This window comes from Poecilia reticulata, linkage group LG16, assembly GCF_000633615.1.
Source record: "Poecilia reticulata strain Guanapo linkage group LG16, Guppy_female_1.0+MT, whole genome shotgun sequence".
Taxonomy (NCBI): Eukaryota; Metazoa; Chordata; class Actinopteri; order Cyprinodontiformes; family Poeciliidae; genus Poecilia; species Poecilia reticulata.
The window spans coordinates 6,776,916-6,795,584 of NC_024346.1; the positions used below are offsets into that span (position 1 = coordinate 6,776,916).

General features: G+C 42.1%; 3 protein-coding genes across 7 annotated transcripts in view; 1 reads left to right on the top strand and 2 right to left on the bottom strand.

The window, feature by feature from the left end:
* Positions 1–3,939, bottom strand: part of apom (apolipoprotein M) — a 6,375-nt gene extending 2,436 nt beyond the window's left edge. Inside the window, exons 1-4 of the mRNA XM_008431040.1 lie at positions 3,717–3,939; positions 3,315–3,454; positions 1,765–1,835; positions 478–612 (exon numbers count right to left, since the gene is read on the bottom strand). Coding sequence (XP_008429262.1) covers positions 478–612; positions 1,765–1,835; positions 3,315–3,454; positions 3,717–3,830 — 460 coding nt within the window. The 5' untranslated portion in view covers positions 3,831–3,939. The remainder of the gene's footprint in view (positions 1–477; positions 613–1,764; positions 1,836–3,314; positions 3,455–3,716) is intronic.
* Positions 3,940–4,762: 823 nt separating this feature from the next.
* The window catches only part of bag6 (BCL2 associated athanogene 6), a 26,011-nt gene continuing 12,104 nt past the window's right edge, over positions 4,763–18,669 (top strand). Inside the window, exons 1-12 of one of the 5 annotated variants that reach the window (XM_008431043.2) lie at positions 4,763–4,847; positions 11,491–11,578; positions 11,654–11,771; positions 11,915–12,126; positions 14,058–14,132; positions 14,215–14,337; positions 14,942–15,147; positions 15,374–15,506; positions 16,346–16,546; positions 16,615–16,849; positions 17,063–17,116; positions 17,800–18,149. In XM_008431043.2, the coding sequence (XP_008429265.1) occupies positions 4,804–4,847; positions 11,491–11,578; positions 11,654–11,771; positions 11,915–12,126; positions 14,058–14,132; positions 14,215–14,337; positions 14,942–15,147; positions 15,374–15,506; positions 16,346–16,546; positions 16,615–16,849; positions 17,063–17,116; positions 17,800–18,149 (1,839 nt within the window). In that variant the 5' untranslated portion in view covers positions 4,763–4,803. Of the gene's footprint in view, positions 4,848–8,703; positions 8,793–11,490; positions 11,579–11,653; positions 11,772–11,914; positions 12,127–14,057; positions 14,133–14,214; positions 14,338–14,941; positions 15,148–15,373; positions 15,507–16,345; positions 16,547–16,614; positions 16,850–17,062; positions 17,117–17,799; positions 18,150–18,669 lie in introns of those variants that run through there. The other 4 variants (XM_008431046.2, XM_008431044.2, XM_008431042.2 and 1 more) reach the window with 4 other exon arrangements.
* Positions 7,151–8,646, bottom strand: glrx3 (glutaredoxin 3). Its single transcript, XM_008431047.2, has one exon. It carries the CDS (start codon positions 8,621–8,623, stop codon positions 7,652–7,654), a length of 972 nt encoding a protein of 323 aa, XP_008429269.1. The 5' UTR covers positions 8,624–8,646; the 3' UTR covers positions 7,151–7,651.

Consider the following 18,669-nt stretch of genomic DNA (forward strand, 5'->3'; position numbering starts at 1 on the left):
GAAATGTGCAGTTCTAGGCACAGCCAAGATACTGGAGGAGAACCCTCAAGCTCCCAGGCCTCTGGTAGAGGACAGAGCTCAGAGGATGAAACAGAAGGGAATTTTTTTATTTTTATATATATATATATATATATATATGGCCCCACCATCTTTGTTTATCTATCTACTAACTCGCTTAAAGATGACCAGTGGCGCCCTCTTCTGTTTGGTGTCCAAACTACAACACTACAGGAAGGTCTAAGGCTTAGACTCTATAAGCGAACATTATTTGGAATTAATTTTCATCTAATAAACAATTAATCACAAATTGATGAATTGCATCCCTACAGCTAACTAAATTATTTATAACACAATAATCTGACCAGCAGAATATAAATATAACAGATGTAAAAAATAAAAAAGAAAGGTGAATTATTTGCAGTTTGTTGTTTGATGAAAGGCTGGATGTGACGTGATGTCGGGTCAGTTACTCCTTACTGTACAACAGGAATCTGTTGAGGGAATCCTCAGAGTCGGTCTCTTTCAGTGGAGGCTCTAGTTCCTGGAAAACGATGCAGTCTCGGCAGTTGGCCCACATGCCGCTCCAGAGCAGATTACGGCGCTGTGGCCTCCCTGGATCAGAACCGACACACACCAGTAAAACACAGATAAGGCTCAGAGGCGGATCCACTCTATTTCTGCTTTCTGGGTCACTTCTCACGCAGGCAAGCTGAATATACGAAGAGTTTCTTGTTTTTTAATAAGTAATGGAGGAAATCATGAAGTTCAAGTATAATTTTTGTTGTGTCCATTTAATGATTTTTCTCATTAATAATTTATGGTGGTGAGAAAGATTTTAGTTTGTTCCTTAAAGTGAACAGAAAACATTATTATGATTTACCATTTTTTAATAAAATTCTGTCAGTTGTTCACCAGATACGTTTAAAAAGAAAATATTTTAAAAATGAGCCACATTTTCTCTGCTGAGAAAACAATTGAAAACAATGACGTTCAGTAAACCAGACGAGGTGCACAGGTTGTTTCAGGCAGCTCAGGTTTTTACAATCTCTTCATTAATCACTGGCAAAATCTGTGGAAATCCTGGAAATATTCTGAATTACTGACTGGAAATGGTACATTGCCTGTTCTTGTATATCACTTTATCAAGTCCAGAGGACTCAATGCAATCATATTCCTCCTCCCTTCTTCACTGCTGCTGTGCAACCATTCAACAACTGTTAAAGTCTTATTCTGCAGCAGAAACATTTAAAACGGTGCACAGTGGTGTTATTAGACCTTGACTGTAAATAATCGAGATCTTTTAACGAATCTGAAGCAGCTGACAGCACATGCAGCAGAAGGCAGTTTATGATATTATCTAGGTTTATTATGTGGAGGGAAAAGAGTTCCTAACTATTGTGATTAGAGTGAAGAAAGATGAGTTTGGATGATAATTTAAGAAAAATAAAAAAACAGTTAACCCGAAACAGTGCCCTGGGGAACTCCATGTGATGAGAAAGTGGTTCTAATGTTTGGTGCAATGTGGCAAGCTGAACACATTCCCAAGAATGTCACATTTCCACCGGCTTGAAAACCAAAACCAGGGCCGGGATTTCCCCAGCAGCTCACAATATAGTTCTAGAGAATCACATCTTTGATGTCAGGTGTTTTCTTCTTTATTTTTTCCCCTTTTCTCGATTTGTTCACAGACATAAACACACCACCACCCGTTTTAAATCCTGATCCGTCTCCCCTCTCTGTGTCGATAGTGAAAGCTGCGCTGACCTTCCAGCACCAGGTCATCTCTCCCCGGCTGCACATGATACGTCCAGTTCCGCTTTATGCAGTCGTCTCCCCTACAAAAACAAAAAATAAAACCAAAACTGGCCTATTGAGAGATACAGGAGAGAAGTAATAGTTTCATTTTTCAACAAAATCGTTTTTACTTTTCCTGCTGTCAGATTCCCTTTTCTAGCTTTAATTGACAAACTAAGCTGGTTTATTTGCCTTGAATAACTTTGGTTTCAATGAAGCTGTGACACAAATTCACAGGCACAAAATCTTTAGTTCCCTTTTTGAACTTTTGAACAGCGACGTCCTCTGTTGCTGATTTTTATAGATGCAGTTACCTACAGATTTTAAATGCAAAAGGCTAATCAACCTTCACTAAAAAGCAGCTTGACAAACATTGGAGCTTATCTTGGTATTTTAGACCAACGTGTGTTTGGGTTCAACGTCCAAAGACAGGCTGGAAGCAAAAACTGGAAGTTCAACGGCTCTTTACAGGGTTTGAGTTCAACCGTCTGGCAGAAGATCATAAATGTCAGTAAGTGCTGGATTACGCAGTTAAATGCTGATCAATAAAGAAATCCGGTGCATATATGAGCTGATTCCCATTAAGCACCTTTTACTATCCAGTTATTAATGGGTTAATCCAGAAATTGATCAACTGAACACAGTATTGATTAGAGCCAATCAGAGAGCTCTGAGCATTTGGCATGTGCTACAAATGATCAGGCATTGACTAAATCAATACAGTTATTGCATTTTAGACAATAAAATGTTTATTTTCCTATTTGAAAAAGGAACTGAATGTTTGCATATGATTAAATTAAACATCTGCAGATGGAACTTTTTTTTTTTTACCTTATTACTCATCAGAATAATTGATTCTGAAAATATTCACTAACTGCAGCCATAGTCATGTACAGTGAACTGTTAGAGATATATTAAAATGCAAGCATTGGTACACAGAGTGGGGGTCAGGGGTCAGAGGTCAGAGGTCTGAGCATTCTGCAGTTAGTAGTTGCAGAACTTCATATGTCCTTCAGATTGGGTCAAGAACGGTGCAGAGATTCTAAAAATGGGTTTCTGTAGCTGAGGTGCTGTATACGAGCTGCCAGTCAACAAAAGCCATGCGGAGCGTCGAGTGCAGAAGTGAAAAGCAGTTTGTCCTCTAGCTATGCTAACATGACCTCAATGCACAAAACATCAGCCATGAACAGGACAGTCTGGAGCAGAAGAAACGGACTGGGCTGACCTCTACCTGACAGAACTCCTATGGGACGAATTACAATGGTGAGTCTCATCCAACATCAGTGTCTGACCTCACAAATGTGATCAAAAACTCCCATCAACTCTCCTAAGCCTTGTGGAAATCCTTCCAGAAGAACTGGAGCTGCTGCAGCGGAAAAGGACGAGCCGGGATCAAATCAGTGAGTTTGAATCACAAACAGAACGTCACACGTGTGTGTGTGTGTGTGTGCACGCGCGCGTGTGTGTGTGTGTGTGTGTKTGTGTGCGTGTGTGTGTAGCAGGGCAGCTTGACTTCTCACATCCGCATGTTTCCAGTCATGACCAGAGTGGTGTTGGACGTGTCCTCCAGGGTGAAGACGATGTTGTCAAACATCTTGAACCTGAAGATGTCTGAGTCCCGGGGACTGACGGCCGCCTTGAAGAACCATTTCCCCGCAAACTGAAACACACACAGGGAGAGAGACGGTGTGGTGTGGAGGAGGGGAGCGGCAAATACGAGAAGAAGATTATTAAAGATAGAAGAAACCCACGACTTGCAGCAAAGACCACTTGTGGAAAGAGCAGAGGAGGAGGTGGAAAGTTTCCTTTTGAGGCAACACATCTCAGCAAAAGCACCAGTAAACCACATGAGGGATGGTTATCCGTCCTTCAAGGGTCCATTTACTGTTTTACTGACAGAAAGCAAACATTTTGAGTCTCACCTGGTGCAGGTCGAGCGAGTTCACAGCCAGCTGCTCTCGATTCTTACAGGGAGCAAAAATCTGCTGAACAAAAGCATGAAAATACAAAAGATATCGCCAAACGTCATTGAACATGACTGCAAATTAAATCAGTATGTACAAATGTCTGTGAACTCCAAGGACACGTCTGACTTTATGCAATGTTGCTAAATTAAACAGAGTGGGTGTGGGTGAATTATTAGCTACTGCTCTGCAGCGGTGCTGCCGTCAACAACAATCATCTGGGGCTGAACATGAGGTTTCAGCATCCTTTGATGCAAACAAATGTGGTTTTTAGATGAACTCGTTCATAGTATAAAGTGAATCAAACTTTCATTTTTTCAAAGAGTTGAATATTTGAAAACCCACTTTTAAAAAACAAACTTCCTGAGTGAATCAGCTCCATGTGGGAGGATGTGGTAATGTCTAAATATCATCAAAAAGAAGCAGATAATTAGAGAACGTTTAGCTTCAACCTCAGCTTCCGTATCGGAGGCAGTTTAAAGGAAAACAGTCAGAACCAGAATGTCAACAGAATTATTAACTGTGCTGCAGCATGCACTTCAGGGAGCAGGGCGTATTTTTAGAAAGAACAGTTCACAACTAACTAATTAAATAACTAACTAACTCACTCACTACATAAATAAACATTTTAAAAGCTGTTTTTTGGGGGACAGGATTACAGTTATTCGTTTTCTCAAATTTCCCCTTTAATTTATTTAAAGCATTCTAAAAGAAATTAAAATATTTAAAAAATAATAAACAAAAGATTTAAATACATTATTTTTAGAAACCAGAGCAATATACACATAATCTACATATAATGTATTTAATTCATAAATATAAAATAAAAAGTAAATAAATGAAATAACTTTTGGAGCAGTCTTTATTTTCCACGTTCTTTTCTTATCATAGCCACAAAAAAATAAAATGAAATATATCTCATGGATCAGAATTACTAAGGGGTGTTTAATTTTGATTTATTTACTTTTAAATAAATATTTATTTTTAAATAAGTAGATCCTGAAACCATCTTGGACTAGATGTGTGATCGTAAATGAGCTTGTAAATGATGAGTGGCATCTGGAGGTTACTGGAGCTTCTGTCGAGCTGGTGAGTGAACGTCAGCAGAGACGGGCGCTGCACTGGGACACCTGGAGGTTTGCATGAACTCTGGCATGTCATCCCTTTAGCAAACCTTCTGGGTGCTTCACTGCTTTGGGTCAGTCAGGATTTCATCACCTTGTAATTGCACAATGCTCTCTGAAAAGATCACTTTAACATACTGTGTGGGTAAACAAACCAACATGTGGCTGCATGCTCCCTCAGCAGCAGAGCATGAAGCTGAAGGAGCAGCCATTTTCCCAGCCAGGGTGAGGATTGGATGTGTTATGTGGTTCTCGTGGCCTTTTGGTTTTCTGGTCAGTTTGGCTTATTTCCTCTTAGACGTAGACTAACCATTTATTCCTCTTCAGTTGAAAAAAAGAGTAAATTCTACATTTTTCTGCTTTTTGTTCTTCAGCTTGGAAGTATTTGTTGTTTTGCCTCTTAAAGTCTCACTGACCACAGCAGAAAACCTAAATACTTCTCATTTCTGGCTGTTTTAGTCATAGCCTTGGTTACATAGTCGTCATTTCCAGGAGCTGTGTTGTGTGAACTGATTTGCATGAGAACCAATAAAACCCCTCATGGAAACTCTTGACATACAAAAGGTCAGTCCATGCTCTGGAAATGTAAAAGATACCTTTTTGTTTTATTAATACCTGATTTGCATATCTTCATGCCAATTTAAAATAGACATCACACTGAAGTTTTACCATTGTGCTGAATTGTTTTTATGGTTAATCCAAAATAAATTCAGTGCTTATTGCTTAAATTATAACTGTCTAACCATTAGACTGCTGGTACCAAGTAAAAAATAATGATAAATGTGAATAATAAAATGTATATGCCTGCATCAGATCACTGGAAACTGTTAAACAAGGAGGGAAGCGCAGATCGTGCAGGAGTTACTGCAATAACTCCTGCTTCCACAAGGGGGCGATAAACATATTTTTACCTGGAGGGTCAGCCAGACCATTTCCTGACTCACCTCAGATCAGGAGGGTCAAAGTGTGGCGCGGGGGCCACTAACGGTTATAGTGATGCAAATGTGGCCCCTCAGATGCGGGTAGAGACAAAATAATTATCCACAAATTGAAATATTATTTCAAAAATGTTTGGCACAATACAAAGTATTTTAATGACCAAGTTTCCTGATTTTCCTGTAATTTAATGCTAAATAGAAACACATCCATCCAGTGGACTTTGATGCACTCAGATCAGCTTTAAGCACTTTATTAACACATAGCCAAACACAGAAAAAGGATTTTTAAATTAATGGGGATCTAATTCCTGTTTTTATTGCTGATAATAAACTACATATTTCTCAGCTACCTTTAATCAAGTCAAGGAGTTTTAGAAAACTGGATTTATTTCTTAATAATCAAAACGTGAAACCTTTTTTGAAGCTTTGATTCACACTTTTCTAATTTAAAAAAATCTATTTGTTTCATTGATGCTTAGTTTTTGTTGGACTGTCAAAAAAATCCTTATATTTTTTTCTGTGATTTTAGTTTTTTTAAATGTGTTTTTTTTTTTTTTTTGGCCTGCAAGTTTTTTTTTAATTGAAGATTTTGAAAAAAAAAAAAAAGTTTAGACAACCTGGTTATTAGTTACATGAATAAATAGAAGAAAGGCTATCATCTAAATATTAATATAGTATTAATATGCAGATGTATTTAGTGTGCATTAATCTTCTCCAAATAAATGTTGAACGGCCATTTTATTAGGTACACCCGTTCAATGGCTTCTATGGCCAAACAATCAGCAGCTGCATTGAAGAATGTAGACATTAAGACAAACTGCTGATGTTTATGTGGTTTTATATCATATTTATGATACTCAAATGGTTTGTTTCAGATATTTAACAGGTTTAATAAATGCTTCAGATTCTTCTCTTAATGTCCTGATCTCCAGTGTTCACTTCCTATTTATTTGTGTTAACCAAATAAATAGCAAATCAAAGAAATGGTGACAATCTAAACGTAATGTTAATGTCTATGGGACAAGCCAACGCAGCATCTTATCTTCTACATCTATGCTCATCAGGTCACCGGCCCGTAAAACTGCAAATATGTTCAGATTCTGTGGATTTTCAGTGTAATCTGTTCAGCACTTTGGTCAGGTGTGTTTTCAAAATGCATATAAATAAAGTGAGCTTGGCTCTGCTGCCGCTTGAATAGCATCATGTCCACCAGTTCAACAGGATTCATGATGCAGCTAAGCAGGTTTGTCCTATTCAAGAGGAAAACAGGGCGATTCAGTTAATAAATGTTCAGTAATCTTTAGACAACAGAAGCAAACACCTTTATGTTCATTTAAATCTTTTAATCATTGTTTTTAATTAAGGAAGAATGACAAAGACAGGAAATGGGATTTCCAGAAGTCTGAAAGAAATGGATGAAAAGCTGTTTATGAAACATTTTCCAAGGATGAAGATGTGAAAAACATTAAAGAGGAACAATCTGAAGAACCTCAAGAACCTTAAAGTTCAAACCAAAACAAGCTTTTATCAGAATCTTCCCAAGAATCAGATGAGGGGCCAAATTACAGGATTTTATGCCATTATCACACATATATTCCTACTTCTTAAACATTTTAAAGATGTATTTTCAAGAGTCTCCACTGTTTGCATGAGTTTTCTTAAGAAACAAACACGTTCTTCCGTTTCTGCAAACAGAATCTACCAAACTGCTACGATCTGAAAGTTCTTGTTGATCTTTGCTCTGGAGGCCCCTGAGGAGCCACTGTTTGGGGCCCTTGCAGAAGCTTCTTGTTCCCTGTCTGAAGGATGGAGGACGGTGGAGGACATCCACCTATGACTCCCCCTTCAGAACCGGCACCAGCTCCCCACTTTCCTTCAGCTCCTTGACTATGTCCAGGCCTCCAATCAGCTCGCCCTTCACGTACAGCTGCGGGTATGTGGGCCAGTTAGAGTAGGTCTTCAGGCCCTGCCGGACCTCCTCATCCTGCAGAATATCAAAGGTGTCATAATCCACCCCGGCTCCGTTTAAGATCTCCAGGATCTGCCGGCTGAAGCCGCATCTGGCCGCCTCCTTGTTGCCCTTCATGAACAGCATGACCGGACTCTGGTTGATGGCGGACTTCAGGCGCTGCTCCAGGCTGACGGCCTTCGGGCAGGTGTTCTCCAGCTCCCCGGACTCGGCCAGCTCCTTCACGATGTCCAGTCCGCCCACCAGCTCCCCGTTGACGTACAGCTGCGGGTAGGTGGGCCAGTTGGAGAAGGTCTTCAATCCCTGTCGGACCTCTTCGTCGGAAAGGATGTCGAAGCTGCTGAACTGGATGTTGTGCTCCTTCAGGAGCCCCACGATCTGCCGGCTGAACCCGCAGCGGGGCTCCTGCGGGGACCCCTTCATGAACAGCATGCAGGGCCCCGCATTGATTAGCTTCTTCAGACGCTCGTTCAGGTCGGGCACCTCCGCAGCTCCAGCCGGGCTCCCGCTCACCGCCAGCCGCTGGACCTTCTTGGTGAGCTCCGCAGCGTGAGCCCCGTCCAGCCGGTCCACCTGCTCCCCGGCCTTGAAAAACAGGAAAGTGGGCACCGAGGAAATCTCATACTTCTCCGACACCTCCGGGACCGCCTCTGCCTCCAGTTTCACGAACTTGGTGCCGGTGTGTTCCTTGGCCAGCTCCGCCATTACTTCGTTCATTTGGCCGCACTGGGGGGCCCACGCAGCGTGGAAGTGTACCACGGTGAGGCATTTTCCAGCCTTGGCGAGAGACTCCTCAAAGTGCTTCTGGCTCGTCGCCTCCACCAAGTTCGCCATCTTTTCTTCTCTCCGTAGAACACTTCCGATTGCCCCCTTACGTCACTTCCTCGTTAGCCTCTTAGCTTCAAGCAAACACCGGAGCTGCGACCCACCGGGAAGCGGTTCGTTCTCCGGTGAAAACAACCAGATAACACCGGATATAGTGAGAGGGTAGAGTGATTAATAGGTAAGAACGTAACATCCGTGGAAATGAACGGTTACTGTCTCTGTTCGTTGTGACGTTTAGCTACTTATCATTAGCTTAGCATAGCCGTGCTTCCAGTTAGCTATATAAACCCAGCTGGATAGTCTTTGTTACGTCTTAGCTCTTTAAAACCCACAATTAAATGCAGGACTGGAGTTATTTTTGATTATGGCATATTTTAGAGTAAAAGTTAACATGAAACATTGTACTGATTTAATTTAGTGTCAGCAGCAGGATGTCGGTGTTTAACCAGCGCTAAACCTTTGGAAGAGACCCGCTGCCAAAGCAAATCATTTTCCTTAAACACACTCATAAGATTTAAAGCTTTCAATTATTATTTATGTTTGGTCAAACTTAATTAGATGGATATTGACTTGTATAGGTAATTGTGCACACAACAGCACACAGTTTAATTAGACAACACAGAATGATTATGTAATTTGTTTCCATAACATGACCTGGAGCCTCCTTCAGTTCCATGTCCCACACTTTCTATTTTTTAGCTTACAGTAAATGAAACTGCAATCATAATATAACATTCACATAATAGTGCTTATGTCAGCTGAATGAACGCCCACAGCTGGTTGTAGGGTTTAAGATGATAAAACTGGGAGTGATGGAGGCGTTGTTGTGATAGAAAATATGTAGAAGTTTTATGAAAATGTGGTTTATTCACATGGCTGCACAGCCTTGCAGCAAGAAGGTTCTGGGTTCGATTCCCGGCCTGGGGTCTTTCTGCATGGAGTTTGCATGTTCTCCCTGTGCATGGTGGGTTTTCTCCGGGTACTCCGGTTTCCTCCCACAGTCCAAAAACATGACTGTCAGGTTAATTGGCCTCTCCAAATTGCCCCTAGGTGTGAGTGTGTGTGTGCATGGTTGTTTGTCCTGTGTGTCTCTGTGTTGCCCTGCGACAGACTGGCGACCTGTCCAGGGTGACCCCGCCTCTCGCCCGAAGCGTTGGCTGGAGATGGGCACCAGCACCCCYCCCGACCCCACTGAGGGAAAAAGGGTGCAAGAAAATGGATGGATGGATGGATGGGTGGATGGTTTATTCACATCAAGTCATGACTCTTACATTCAACAATGATGTCCTGCTCTGTTAAAGGGATATGTAACAATAAAACATGTTTATGTTTATTTACAAGATAAATTATTCAAACACGCTGTGTAATTTTGTCGTCATGTGAAATGCAAGTCAGCTTTTGTTTTTGTCTGCTTTGTTTAACTCTGACAACAAAACTGGTTTTACTTACAGCAACTTTTCATAAAAAGAAATGTTATGAAAAACATTCAACTTAAATTTTTTGCTTGTACATCTATTAAATATGCTGTAGTTTAACTCATAGGTGCCAAACTCCAGTCCTGAGGGCCACGGTCCTGCAACTTTTAGATGAGCCTCTGCTGCAGCACCTGAACAGAATAATTAGGTCGTTAGCAAGGTTCTGGAGAACCATCTACACCAGGAGGAGGTAATGAAGCCGTTTGATTCCAGGGTTTCGTACCTGTAGCACATCTAAAAACTGCAGGACAGTGGAGGACTGGAGTTATTTTAAAGAACAGCTTTGCTCCTGAATTTCCACGCAGAGGGATTTGAATATCATGAAAACGATAATGACTGAGTGTCTCACAGTTGTGTGTCAGCAACTGAAGGAGGATTATTCTCTGCGCTTCTGTTGTTGGTTAATAAAAACAATCGTAGATTTGAAGTGTGATGCTTTGCAGCTTTCTAATGGAGACATACTTTGGTTGGTTTCTAACCTCGCAGCCCAAACATTTGACTGTGTTCACATTAAGCTCTACACTTGTATTTTAGGCTCCCTGTGCATGTGCTTTTTATCAGGTTAACAGAAATTATTGGTTGTTAATCTCACAAAATGTTTTTAATTTCAGATGTACTGATCATAGGTTGACTCTGGAGCGTTGAGTTGATCAGGGACTGGATGACTCATGTTAGTCTGCTAGTCATGATGTTTTATAATTTATTCAGATTTAAAATGAAACATTTATTGGGGACTTTATTGGGTTCTATTGAAGCTGCAGCATATTGGAATAAACTGACATTCAGATTTTTTCTAGTCATGTGATATATATGGGGAAATGAAAAAATGAAGGAATTTTCAACAGATGATGTGAGCAGCAGGTTAAGTGATGCCGTCCCCCTGCAGGCTGGTTGACCGTTAATCTGCACTGAACATTACTATTACAGGATAGTTTTGTCTGCATGTGAGAGTTATTTTTATTGTCTGGGCTGCATGGTGTTTGAAAATGTTTATTTATAAATTCTGTGCTGGCTATCAGTGGCTATATGAATATCTCTTTATTCTCTCTTTCTCATCACTCTGGGGCCTTCAGCATTTTTGGACAACATGTGTGAGAGAAACTCGCTTCATCTGGCTAAATATAATATTTGCATGTAAAATGCAAGTTCATGACACTTGTGATTATATTACCATGTAGTTTTTTCATTCCATTGTGTCCTTTGCATTTAAATGAAGATATATTGGTGATATAGTTCTATGTTGAATCGCTTTTTGCCTTGAACTGGTTCTTCATGGCCTCCATCCAACATGGTGTCTAGTAAAAAAAAAACGGAGTTTTATCAACTGTACTTTAAGAAATATCAGCATTATTATTGACTTTGATGTTTCAGGAGTGTCTTTTCCAACCATGTTTTCTGCAGGAACATCATGGAGGAACAAACTTCAGACATAGAAGTGACGGTGAAAACACTAGACTCCCAGAGCAGAACCTACACTGTCGGCTCTCAGGTAGAAGCTCAGTTTCTGCTCCACATTTCTGTTTCCTGTCAGCCTTCGCTCATTTGTTTGTCCCACTGCGTGTAGCTGACAGTGAGAGAGTTTAAGGAGCACATCGCCCCTTCGGTGGGCATTCCTGTGGACAAACAAAGGCTCATCTACCAGGGCAGAGTGCTGCAGGATGAACGGACGCTCGCAGACTACAGTGAGTCAAGTTTTTTTTGTGTGTTCTGCTGTATTTTTAGAGAAACTGTAATAATTAATTCAAGTAACAGAATATTTAGTTGTTTGTAATGGTTTTCTTCCTCTCTGTATGGAAGCTGAGGTATTTTTTGGGTTTTTTCCCAGATGTGGGTGGAAAGGTGATCCACCTGGTGGAACGGGCCCCCCCTCCACCATCCCAGGGCGGTCCGGGGTCTGCAGGAACCTCAGCAGACAGCGGCCCGTCCTCATCCTCCCAGGGGACGTCCCAAGTGCCGCACGACCGCAATGCTAACAGCTACGTTATGCTAGGAACCTTCAACCTCCCCGTCAACATCATGGACCCCCAGCAGATCCAGGTTAGTCTGCGCCGGCGTCTGGTTGGTGGAACAAGATGGATTCCTCCTGTTCATGTTTATACAGATTCTCTCACTTCATAATTGACTGTTTTTAAGTCACTGTGTCCACATTTGCTTCAAAATGTTAACGTTTTGAAGACAGTCCGGATGTCTCCAGAGTGTTGGATTCTACTTATTGTCCCACATCCTGACAAAAAATCAGAAAGAAAACAGTCATGGGTCCTTAAATCAGTTATGCAATGAGGGAATCTTTTAACACACATTCTGCTTTAAATGAGTTGATAAAATGAAGTTCAGTACAGATGAGTGCGTGGATCACACCTTTTAGTTCTGCCTACCTGTGTGCAGACCGACGGCTGCCACACAGATTCCCATGCTGCAGAATGTGCTGATCTCAGCGTGAAGTGGGCGTTAATGTCAAATTGTTTGTGGGAAAGCTGCAGATAGAAACTGATAATGAAAATTTACATCAACATCTAAACAAGTGGGTAGTGGGGTTTTCCATTGGGAGGCCACAACCAGAGAAAAAACAGCCACAATCACCGGCTCGTCTTCATCCGGTGGTTCCAAGTTGCTTTAGGCAGATTTTCCAGAGAAGGGAAATGGAAAAGACCAGATTATGAGGCAGATTAAGATCTGGTGGGAAGCTGCAGCTCTCAGGTAGAAAACACTGGAACCACCAGAGACGGAAAAGGGTTTTATAGTCAGGAGTTCATCATTTCCAGACAAACGAGAAGGAACGTGACTCACTTCAGTTTTCAGTTTCAACAGGTTCAAGCAACATTTCTGTTCTTGCAAATTAAATAACAGGCATGAGAAAGTGAGGAAAAGTCTTCTGTGGGTCAAAGAGCGTTTCCACTGGGAGTTTCCTTCCTGAAGACGTTTAAACTGAACAAAACTGCTGATAAATGAGACATTTTGATATATAAGAGCTTGAAATGATAACACTCTAGCAACAGATGTTTGTCTATAAAAATGTTAATGCTACAAACTAACACGGATCGCCCAACTCAGGGAAACCTAGCGAGTCCTTCACCCCCAAGCTGGACGTTTTGTGCCTCTGGTAAGGCACAGAGCCTCCAGTGGATGGCAGCTTTCGCTACGTCAGGATTTATTCTGCAAATGCTTCCATGATTTAGCCTGTAGCCACCAACTCTTTTCATTGTAGAAATGTTTCAGATTTTGCTGTTTCCATCAGCAATACTTCAAAATGAGCATAGAGAACATTGACATAAACATGGCTGTTCATTAATAACAGTCATGTTATTTTACTGCTGACCGACGGCTAAAAGGAAAACCTCAGTGGATATAATGATAATGCTGCACTTCATTAAATATGAGAAGGGAAAACTTCACTTTTCCAGTTTATTTGTGAATTCTCTGAAACATATTTAACAGACGTCATAATCAGATAATGTTTGTAGATTTCATTTTATATTGAAGTATTTTATTGGTAGATAGATTGATGGCTTTAAGTTTCTGTTTGAATCAACCAGCCGCAGCTTGTTCTGGTAAAATAAAACATAAACAGTAAAACTTGCATCAGATTTGGGTTCCCTTCATTTTCTATCTAGATGAATTGAATGTTTGAGAAAAACAATAAAACTTATTTCTTCATTTGGATTTTTTATCAAAGCTTTTTGTCCATCTTCTCTGCTTCCTCCTTCCAAACAATCACACATAGTGAAGTTATATGTGGCTCAGTTCATACATTCATTCATCTGAACATCAGCTGCCCTGAGAAATCGTATATTTTGCAAAAAACAAAATGTTTAATATCGCTTAGTTAGGGAAAAGGTAGAATGTTGCATCATATTTAAACTCAGGGATGTTTAATTTCAGGAAAACCTTTAATATTTAAAGTCTGATTAGATGAGCAGCTGCAGGTTTGCTGTCCAGCGCTCCCAACGCTCTGCGTTTTCCCCTTTAAGCAGATGACGGTGCAGCAGATGGTGTCGGGAATGGGGGAGAACGCCCGGAACGCCAGGGTCACCACCAGCACCGGGGTAAGCGCCACGACCCGCTCAGTTTCCTGTAACCTGTCGGTGTGCAGCGTCCCTCTGACTGAAGCTGCTGCTGCTGTTGCAGAGCAACGGCTCGGTGAACGTTCACATCGACATGGACCAGCCGGTCCAGAGCGAGCCCAGGCTGAGGCTGGTGCTGGCCGAGAACCTGCTGCGAGACATCCAGGACGTCATCAACAGGATGGAGGTGAGAGGTCATCCAGAGGTCACGCAGCAACTGACTGCTTGCAAAAAATATTTTGTTTTTGCAGCTACCAGTTTAAAGATATTAATATGTTTACAGAGGTCATTAAAGGTCAACCAGCCAATCCACTTTTACAAAATCAAAGTTAATGTGACTCCCTACTTTTGTGCAGCTAAAATATTTGTAGCAGTTGATTGACACCAAATGCTCCTGAACTCGTGAAAGTGTGGTGGTGGTTGACCTTTGGTTGACCTTTGGTGACTTACAGGAACATTTTTAATCTCTTTAAACTGACAGCCGCACAAACGAGAACTTTTGCTCCACAAACATTTAGAGGTACAGAAAAAAAATAAATTCTGCTCAAAAATCAATTTTAAAAGGCACTTAAATGGTATGTCTGTTGTTTACACAGTCACATAATTTAAACAGCATATTTAGACCGTTTGAACAGAAAAATTGTTTCTGAATCGAATCGTGACCCTAAAAATCAGCAGCAAATGGAAGACAGTGAAGGATTTTCATCTCTACAGACATTTGGTACTGAAGTCATTTAACTTGTGGAAGTCGTGGGAAGAGCAACTTCACTCATGTCTGGTTTCTGTTTCAGGGTCGGACCACTGACTCATCCTCCCAAACCGAAACGTCTTCTGCTGCAGCAGCTGCTGCTGCTGCTCCCCCGCCTCCCTCCTCCTCCTCCACCACCTCCACTCCGTCTCCCTCCGCCCAGCCCATGGACACCTCTCCACCCCCGACTACGCCCCCGCCGTCCTCCTCCGCCCAGTCTGAGGGGCCGACCCCACAGCCGGGTCCGAGGTGGGGACGAGTTGTTCACCTCCAACATGGAGATTAGGTCCAGATAATCTGGAAATTCTGACAAACGGATCAGAACGGAGGGATCTCCTCTGGTTTGCTTCAGTTTCTCAGTGACAAGTGCAGTAAAACATTCAGTCCTGCTTCCAGAAGTAGAAGCAAAGCCTGATCATTGTCATGGATCCTGGATGTTGAAATGCTTGCTGTGGTTTCTTTGTCCCTGCTGCAGCCACCCCAGCCCGGCGGAGCTGGCGGAGATGCTGTCTGAGCTGCGGCGGGTGGAGGAGCGGCTGCAGCCGTTCATGCAGCGAGCGCACAGCATCCTGGAGACGGCCACCGCCGCAGAATACAACAACAATACAGTACGGGGCAAAAGATTCCTCTGCATAAATGCAAAGTTACAACCGGCACAGCATGAAGAAATCAATATTAATGTATTAACTTTAGAGCAGGGGTGTCCAAAGTGTGGCCCAGGGGCCATTTGTGGCCCTTGACATGATTTTGTTTGGTCCCAGGCCACAAGTCAGGAATGTTTTTTCATTTAATAAGCTTCCAAGGTAAACTTTATTTATGTTTTGGGTCTTTAATGATAATCAATTATCATAAAAACGTAGCTTATTGTTGAAGAAGTAAAACCTTTTGCGTTGTTGACGGGCAGCTCCTCTGTTTTCTGTTTCAGTGAAACTTTTCTGTATATTCAGGATGAACATCAAAACGCTGCAGGGCTGATTAATAATTAGATGTAAAAGGTGCTTATTAGGAGATTTAATTTTTTTACAATAGAGAAGTTCTGGCTGGATTCAACAGATTAATCTTGTTAATATGAATGTTAATAATTCTATAGTTTTAAATTAATTACTGCTCTGAGTGTGTTCTTTCAGTAACTGGCATTTTTTAGTCTGGATCCTCCAGTTAACCATTAATTGATTACTACATTAGTTTCAATAATCGATTCATCATGATGAATCTATTCAGCCATCGCTTAAACCAGGACATTATGTGAAAGATATTCAGAAAGTATAAAGTTTAATTTCAACTAAAACATATTTTGTAAGCTCGATGCGTCAGTATTTTATGTATGAGGTGATTTATGATGCGTTTCATGTTTTAGTGGAACAGAAATCTTCCACTGATGACCTCTGAAGTGTCGGGCAGCAGAGGTTAAAATGGCTGGAGCCTGTTTGTTGTGTTTTTCCTGCAGGAGAGAGAGGACGACCAGAGGACTCTGGTGCAGATCTGCGAGTGTCTGCGTTTGCTGGGCAACGCCCTGGTTGCCCTGAGCGACCTGCGGCTGAACCTCATGAGCCCGGTTCCCCGCCACCTCCACGTGGTCCGCCCCTTCTCCCACTACAGCAGCCCCGTCAGCCTCCCCGGAGCCGTGCACCATCACATCCCAGTGCAAGTAGGCGGCGCCGCGCCCGTCCCCGCCGGCAGCCCTGAGCCGCGCTGACCTCTGACCTCTCTCCACAGATGAACCTGGGAGCCACAGTGACTGTTGCAGCCAACAGCACTGAGGGACAAGCTCCGCCCACCCAGCCCAGCGGCCAGCCGGAGCAGGCAGGTCAGGGACAGACCTCCCCCTCACAGACTACCACGGCCAATCAGCAGGCTGGACAGGGACAGGGACAGGGACAGGGTGGCTCCCGGGTCATCAGGATCAGCCACCAGGCAGTCCCGGTGGTCATGATGCAGATGAACGCGGACGGTGTGTTGTCCCCTCCCCGCCACTGATTGAAGCTCTGCGATGTGTGTGTGTGTGTGTGTGTGTGTGTGTGTGTGTGTGTGTGTGTGTGTGTGTGTCGCTGCTCGGCAGCAGATGAGGCCGTCTGCCTCCGTCCTCTGCTGCTGTCGCTGTTTGCTCAGCAGAAACGAGTCACAGAGAAACGGCAGAGATTTTATTTTCATGTTTCTCTTGCAGGCGCTGCAGCAAACGCTGCTGCAGCAGCTGGACAGCAGATGCCTGGACAAGCAGGTAATGTTGACCTGATTTTTATATTATTGTGTTTTAAATAATTACTTATGAAGTTAGTTATTTTAATATGTTTTTATTTATTTTTTAAAAATATATCTTTTTGTCTTTTGGTTAAAATCAATAAGTAATTTTTTAAATGTCATTTTACTTTTTTAATGCATCAAATTTTCATCAATTTTGTATAGTTTTGTTTTTCAAATTTAAAAAATCAGGTTTTTTCATTTTATTTTTAAAACATTTATTAAATTTCTCCACACATTTCCTGTCTAACAATGTTGTATGCTGTGTTTAGTTTTTGTCAATTATTTGTAACTATTTTGTTTGTATTAATTTCTGTTTTTTTAAGCAAAATTATTTTTTTAAACATTCATTGTGTATCTTTATTTTTGTTACACAGTTTCTTATATTTTTATATTCTGCTTATAAGTTTGTTAGTTGCTGAATTATTAGTCTTTTTGCATATAATTGTTTTAATCAGAATAGATTAGAACTGTTCTCCGTTTCCCTCGCTGGGGAAACACAACCTGAAATGCAGTGTAGTTACCAGAAACAGAGCCAGGTGGCGCTGCTGGGTGGGAACTTTTACTCAACATTAAAAAGCAGCAGAGTGTTTACAGAAATCAGGTGTTTAATTACAGCAGAAGTAACTCTGTAACGCTGTCATTCCGGCCTCCACCCTGCAGGGGGCCTCCCGCCAGACTTCATGCGGAACCTCATGCAGCAGATCAGCCAGTACGCAGCTGCTGTGGCGACCAGCGCTGCGACCGCTGCAGCCACCGGCCAGCCCGTCCCTCCGCAGCACACGCCCCCTAGCTCCACCCCCACCTCCTCAGCCACCACCACTGGGCCCAACACGCCCACCACCACCCCCACTGCCCCCCCTCCGCCCTCCCAGGCCGGACCCCAACAGCCCCAGGCCAGGGTGGTGTTCTCTCGGCCCCCCTTCGCCGCCGGCATGCCCCCGCCGGCCTTCGGGACCCGGGGAACCACCATCAACGTGAGGGCGGCCATGCCGGGCCAGCAGCCGGGACAGGTGGGAGCTTCCTGCTGAAACACACTGAAGGCTTGTATTTCAATGAGGTGTTTGGAAAATGCCTGATTTCTTCTGAAAACGTTACTTACAGATAAAACCAGATATTTTCATGCACTTTATTTGTAATTTTCCTTACATGTTGTGTCTAAGCATTTAAATTGAGCTGGGATTTTATTTACACAGATTGTTTGAATGAATGTTTATGATTCCTGATTACTCTGATTTATTAATAGTCCTATATTTTATGTTAAACAACATTATTGAAAGTGGGGAATTTATCTGTTAGTGATTTTCCAGTCAGTCGTTTAAGGTGTGCAAAAGAAATTTCATTAGATATTTCAGCATTAAGTTGAGTTATATTTCAGTTTGCCTCATCCCTGCAGGAGACTTTCAAAAATATGAATAACTGTAATAAATTATATAATAATAGTGAATTGAACCTGCTTTTGGCTGATTTGAATTGTTTTAAATCTCTAAATTGTGGTGCAGGAGAAGTTTGAAAACTTGCTGTGAAAATGCT

What these genes read in the sequence shown, in the direction of transcription:
- glrx3 (XM_008431047.2), bottom strand. Translation starts at nt 8,623, where the DNA reads ATGGCGAACTTGGTGGAGGCGACGAGCCAGAAGCACTTTGAGGAGTCT.